At 57.6% G+C, this 6,708-nt stretch overlaps 1 protein-coding gene across 1 annotated transcript; it reads left to right on the top strand.

The window, feature by feature from the left end:
• The first annotated feature begins 1,450 nt into the window (after positions 1-1,450).
• On the top strand, positions 1,451-6,708 carry NKX2-6 (NK2 homeobox 6). The gene is made up of 3 exons (XM_054175481.1): positions 1,451-1,577; positions 3,391-3,982; positions 6,645-6,708. Exons 1-3 carry the CDS (start codon positions 1,451-1,453, stop codon positions 6,706-6,708), a joined length of 783 nt encoding a protein of 260 aa, XP_054031456.1.

Below are 6,708 nucleotides of genomic sequence, written 5' to 3'. Positions count from 1 at the left end.
TGGGTCTGAGCAGCAAGTGCCCCCAAACCACAGTATAAAAACATCCACCTCCAGGTTCAGCAGGCTCCAGACTTCAGCAGGCTAAAGTCACACTGAAAAGTTCACTCCCCTAGCAAAGGTGAAAAGAGGAGGATCAGGCCCACAGCAAGGGACTATAGACCCTGAAGCCATCTCGGGGTGGGGGGAGTGAGGACTCTCTAGAAGGGCAGCACGAAAGAAATGGCCCAAGGAGGGCCTGAGCTGTGCCCCCACCAAAGGGGTTTAACAGATGCTGGAGCAGGGCTGAGCTGTGGCTCTGCAGAGGCATCACCACCCACTGAGAAACCTTCCTGGGGAGGGTGAGCTCAGTGCCTCCCCTGATGTGTTCAGCCAGAATTCCAACTCTGCAGTGCAAAACAAGGCACCACGTGCAGGGATGTCCCATGGCCATCAGTGCATGAAGCTAAAAAAGCATCCTGCAAGGGCTGGGAAGTGAACCCAGCCCTCTGGGAGATGTGCTGGCAGCACTTCCCACCCCCCAAGCCACTGTTATTTATTTTTCCCTCCTGTTCCAGCCCCTCACTTCCTTGCCTGCATTTGGGGAGTTTATTTATTCAGCCTCCAGTTTGGCTATTTTGGTGGTGCAGGAGATACCGACCCAACCCAGACGAAATTGAGCTCTGCTCTGTCAGGGCCATCAGCAAACACCAGCCCTGAGGCCAGCCAGGAATTTTAATTGAAAGAGCTGCTCCCTGGGCTCAGATAAGCTTCAGCATCACCCCACAGACACTGGTGGGGCTCCCCCACTGCCTCCCCACGGCCCCACAGGGGCTACCCAGGGTTTAGCAGCGCTCCCCAGGAGTCCCTGGCGCCTACTCCTTGGCCCAGCGAAGGGTTTGCCAGCTCAGTGCCCATCCAGCAGGGCAGCACTGGGAGGGAGATGGGGCCCAGAGCTGCTGTCGGTGGGCAGCTCCTGCTGGCCGCGGCTCTTACAGCATCAGCCCCAGCCCTGTCCGCAGGAGCTTGGTGGTCTGTGCCCCTTATCAGCCCTTATCTCCCAAAGCCACTCGCTAATGTGACCTTAATGGAGCTGAAGTCGACTCGATTTGCTTTATTGCCGCTTAGTCCAAACACCCCCTCCCACCTCTTTAACCCCCCACACCCCCCCCCCTTCTCGCTTCCCCTTGTTTTGGATACAGATGGGAAGGGGCCTGGAGCTGAATGGGGGGCAGCCGTGTCCGGAATAGAGCATCCCAGCAGGGAAACCCCCACCAAAGGGGACCGACCCGCCTTCTCCTGCTGCCCCCAACCCCAGGGGACCCCCCTGCCGAGCTCGGAGGCCGGGGGTGGTGCCTGGCCCGGCGACAACAGGAGGCTCAGAGCCGGGAGCGGGTCCCGGAGTACACAAACCTGCTGCGGGCTCCTGGCACCCCCCAACACCCTCACCAACCCATCCCCCCAGCCCTGAAAGATGCTGCCCACCCCCTTCTCGGTGAAGGACATCCTCAAGCTGGAGCGACTGGGAGCAGCCGGGGGTCCCGACGCCGCTGACGGCACCTCCTGTAGCTCAGGTGGGGAGATCGAAGCGGCTGCGTCCCGTAAGTGCCCTGGGGGGCAGCGGGACTGGGGGGGCGGGGGGGGAGAGAAGGGGTGCCTGAAGCCGTTCTCGTTCCCCCGGGATGGAAAACCGAGGGCGTAGGAGCCGCCCGCGGGCCCGACGCCGGCGGTGCTCCCGGCTCCAGCCGCCGGTTTCCTCCTTCTCCCCGCTCCCCCCGTTTCTTTCTCCACACCTTTCCCCCCCTTCATTTTTATTCCCCACTTTTTTTCCCGCCCCCTACCATCTTCTCCCATCTTCTCCCCCACCACCTTCTTGCCCCCACTTTTTTCCTCACTTGTTTCTCCAACTTTCCTTTCCCTACCTTTTTCTTCCCCCTTTTTTCCCACCTTTCCGCCCACACCTTTCTTCCCCTCTTCCCTCCACTCCCTTTTTCCCCCCTCACCTTTCCCCCCCCTCTTTTTTCTCCACCTTTTATTTCTCCACCTTTTTCTCTCCACCCTTTCCCCCCCACACACTGTTTTTTTTCCCCAACCTTTTTTCTCCCACCTTTATGTGTTTTTCCACACCCCCCTCCCCCTTTTTCCCCACCATATCTGGTGATTTTGGGGGTGTTCGGATCATTCCCAGTCATCCCAGCAAGCCACGCTGCAGCCGCGCATCCCACCCCGTCTGCCCCCGCTGCCCTCGGGGAAACGAAACGGCCGCGGCTGGAGGTTGGATATAGCCGGGTTGGGATTCTTTCTGCCCACAAGCACAACTCGGCACCGTTTTCGGTGACACAACCCCCCCCCCCCCCCCGGAATCGATGCTCCATAAACTGGGGACAGGGGCAGTGGCGCTGAGGCATGACCGGTCCCAGGGGCGCGGAGCCGGCAGCGGGGATGCGGCTGCCGAAGTGTGTGTCGGGGTGGGGGTGGTCGGATGGGACCCTTCTCCCCGCTGTCCAAATCTGACCAAGTTTTCTTCGCTCGTGTTTCCCTAACGCCGGACGAACGGGGAAAACAGTTAAGTCCAGGGCATGAGCCCTGGGAGTCAGTGGAACACAGAGCTAGAGAGGTGGAGAAGGGTGGAAGCAGCCCAGGAAGGGTGAGAGGAGCCCGGGAAGAGCTTCCTGGCCGCTTCACCCCTGCATCCCATTTCTCTATCCCCTCCCCAAATTCCCTGGGGTACCTAAGAGCATCTCATTCCCCCAGGACCCCCAGCTGCCCCCACTGCAGATCAAAATGAAAGAGAAAAAACCCAAAGCCCTCAGCCTCTACTTTCATCTCCAAACCTTTCCTCCCCCATTCCCAGCTGCTTCTTTCTCCTGGGTCTGTCCAAACTCCCCCAGCTGTGGATACCCCTTCCCCATGGGAGCTGGAGGCAAATCCCACCGGAGCCTTGACTGCCACCGTTTCCATCCCTCCCGAGCAGGAGAATGGGGAAGGGAATTTGCATTTTGGGGTACGTGGATCTTGTGTACCACCTGGGGGCTGAGGCTATCACCATCACCAGCAGAGCGGGGATCAGGAGGAAACATCATCCAAAATCCATATCATGAACTAATTCCATTCCAGACCAGGGAATTCCTTGGATTCCCCTTAAACATCACAGGAAAATTCGCATTAAGTTTTCCAGCTCTCACCCTGCTCCGTTTTATAATCCCACCTGGCTCCAGCCTCCTGCCAGGGAGGCAGAAGTTCTTTCCTCAGCCTCCTTTCCTCCAGGCTGAACACCTCCAGGTCCCTCAGCCGCTACAGAATCAATCCTACTCCATCCCATTCCCGCTTTGACCCCTCCTTAGGAATCACATCCGTGCTGGGAGCAGAACCAGGCTTGGGTTTCACTTCGCTTTGGGGTTTTTCTCGCGGCAGGAAAACGTTTTCTCGGCCACCCCTTGGAGGCAGAGGAGAAGCCAGCCGAGCCCTGCCACCACCACCCCCGGCAGCGGCAGCGGAGGAAGCCTCGGGTTTTGTTCTCCCAGGCTCAGGTGCTGGAGCTGGAGCGCCGCTTCAAGCAGCAGCGCTACCTCTCAGCTCCGGAGCGGGAGCACCTGGCCAGCCTGCTCCAGCTCACTTCCACCCAGGTGAAGATCTGGTTCCAGAACCGCAGGTACAAGTGCAAGAGGCAACGGCAGGACAAATCGCTGGAGCTGGCTGCCCACCCGCCGCCCCTGCGCAGGGTGGCGGTGCCCGTGCTGGTCAGGGACGGCAAACCCTGCCTGGGGGGCTCCCAGCCTTACCCAGCCCCGTACAGCATCACGGCCAGCCCTTACCCCTACAGCTCCTACTACAGTGCCTACAGCAGCAGCCCCTATGGCGCTGGCTATGGGGGGAGCTACGCTGGGGTGCCCCCCGGCGCCACCCCCGGCAGCCCTGCTGTGAACGTGAGCTTGGGCACGGCCGGTGGTGCCCAGCACCAGCCCACCTGCTTGCAAACCACCCTGCAAACAGGCATCAGGGCTTGGTAGGGGACCATGGAGAGCAGGACTGTGGCTCAGAGCAGCCTGATCTAGTGGGAGATGTCCCTGCCCATGGCAGGGGGGCTGGAACTGGCTGATCCTTGAGGTCCCTTCCAACCCTGACAACTCTGAGATTCTATGACTGCCTGAAAAGCACTGAAGGAAACCCCCTCCTGCTCCAGAGCCTCTTCAGGATGGGAGCCAAACCCAAAGGGTGTCTGCCACCTCGGCCAGCAGGACCTCTCCAGAGCATCCCTCCCACATCTCTGACCAAGGCAGGAGCGAGGGGGACGCTGCCGCTCCAGCACTGTGACTTTGGGGACCCAAGGGCTGAGGGCATTTATTTATTTGAACACAAACCTTTGAAAGCTTGGCCCTTCCCTGACCAGCCACCCAAGAGGATCTGCTCCTGCAGGATGCCAAGAAGGGCTAACCTCTGCTTTTCCTCCTCAGGGCAGCTGGGAAGCAGGGGCTGTGCACATCACTGTGCCTTCTCCTTTTTTTTTAAGGACAGGATTTCAGGCTTTGAGTGCCTCTGACCCTCTGAGATCCTTTGGTTCCTGGGGCTGAGTATCTGCCAGCACAGCTCTTTGCTTCTGTCTTCATTCTGAATGGTTATTATTAATTGTTATTTGCAAATAAAAGCCTAATTGATGAATGTGATCTCCAGCTCTCTCCCTGGCTGCTTTGACTTTCCCCACCCACAGCTTCCACCTGGGCATCCAAACCACAAAAACCTCCAAGCAAGCAACAAACCCAAACCAATCTCAATACTGATAATCAACCCAGAGAGAGAATCACTTTTGTGGTTCAAGCTGGGAGGAGTTCCCAAGGTTTAACCTCCCCTCACCCCCTCCCTAACTCTTGGCAAGCATTCCCAGCTCCCTGTTGCTCTTCCCAGCTCCCTGTTGCTCTTCCCAGCTCCCTGTTGCTGTTCCTTTACTGGGAAAACGGGTTTGCAGGTAAGAGGGTGAGGTGCAGGACCCCCAGCTCAGCATCCACCACCACCAGGAGCTTAGCAGGGTGGAAGAGCTGGGTCTAGATTTTCCCTATGCTCGTTTTGATAGGCATTGCTGAAATGCAGGAGGGCAGGATGCTGCCCTTTGGGGAGCACAACCACATCCCAAAGGGGCAGCAGGAATCCACAGCCTCACCCCTACAGAACAAACCCAATGAGACCTTCTCAGAACGAGTCCACTCACTGGACTGCCCACAGCCTCCCCCCCAATGTAGGCTTTACTTGTGTTGGGGAGGGGGGAAACCACACAAAGCTCAAATGCTGCTCTAAGAGAGACCTTTTCACTACAGTGCCAAAAGACCCTCCAGTGATGGAGCCAGGCAGCAACCTGCAGACAAATCCCAGCCCATGGGACAGGCAGCATCCCCCCCCTCACTCCCCTCCATGCCCACTCCTCCCTGTTCCTCTCCCAACAGCTTCTTATCCTCCCAGAGCTTGGCTAAAAGAGACTTGCAGGAGGCAATTAAAGCTTTTATCTCTAATCCCACTCAGCCCCATCACTCCAGTGGTCACTCACTTCCCAAATGGGACACCCCTGACATCCAAATCAAGCCAGAAAATCCCTCTCAGGTTGATATCTTTCTCACTGCCCTGCTGCCCCAAGGCTTTGCAGCCCCACCGAGATCCAGGAAGTGACTGGGTGAGGGGAGAGTCGTGCTGGGGCTGCCCCTTCTCCTCCTCTTCATCCATCCACACTCACTCGGGGAATATCTCCCCCAGATCAGCTGAGTCTCAGGTCTCTGCCCTGCCTGTGGAGCAGCCAGAGGATCCAGCGGGGTCCTCGCACTGAGCAGTGCTGCCAGCATCAGGGAAAGCTCTGCCCAAGATCAGCATCCCCAGGGCTGTCCTAGTAACAGAGAGCTTCTTTTGAGGGTCAGAATCAAGACATAGAATCAAAGAATCATTAAGACTGGGGCTCCCACTCTGGGATCCAGCAGGATCCTTGCACTGAGCAGTGCTGCCAGCATCAGGGAAAGCTCTGCCCAAGATCAGCATCCCCAGGGCTGTCCTAATAACAGAGAGCTTCTTTTGAGGGACAGAATCAAGCCATAGAATCAAAGAATCATTAAGACTGGGGCTCCCACTCTGGGATCCAGCAGGATCCTTGCACTGAGCAGTGCTGCCAGCATCAGGGAAAGCTCTGCCCAAGATCAGCATCCCCAAGGCTGTCCTAATAACAGAAAGCTTCTTTTGAGGATCAGAATCAAGCCTTAGAATCCAACAGTCATTAAGACTGGGGCTCCCACTCCAGGATCCAGCAGGGTCCCTGCACTGAGCAGTGCTGCCAGCATCAGGGAAAGCCCTGGGCCAAGGTCAGCATCCCCAGGGCTGTCCTAATAAGGCTGAGAGCTTCTTTTGAGGGTCAGAATCAAGCCTTAGAATCCAAGAGTCATTAAGACTGGGGCTCTCACTCTGTCCCAACCCCCCTGGGCAGCACAGTGGGACCCACATTAAGTGCTGGAGCAGGTGGGCAGGCAGCCCACCCAGCGTGGCCACACCAGCACCTTCCACCAGCTCCTAATCTGCTCTGCAGGAGAGATCCAGAGGTTAGGGGTCCAGTGGCTGGGGCACGGCTGCTATAATACTTTGGGGCTCCAGTTGCTCCATAAATCTTTCTAAATGCCCTTCTCTTTTTCTGTGGGTTTCAGGCTAGAGGAGGACAATGAGGTGGCATTACTGAAGCTGATGAAGTTTTCCAGGCAGACAGTGTGA

The sequence above is a fragment of the Dryobates pubescens genome, chromosome 31 (assembly GCF_014839835.1).
Source record: "Dryobates pubescens isolate bDryPub1 chromosome 31, bDryPub1.pri, whole genome shotgun sequence".
NCBI classification, from domain to species: Eukaryota; Metazoa; Chordata; class Aves; order Piciformes; family Picidae; genus Dryobates; species Dryobates pubescens.
Note: the sequence above shows the minus strand (reverse complement) of the source record. Positions and strands in the feature narration are given on the sequence as shown.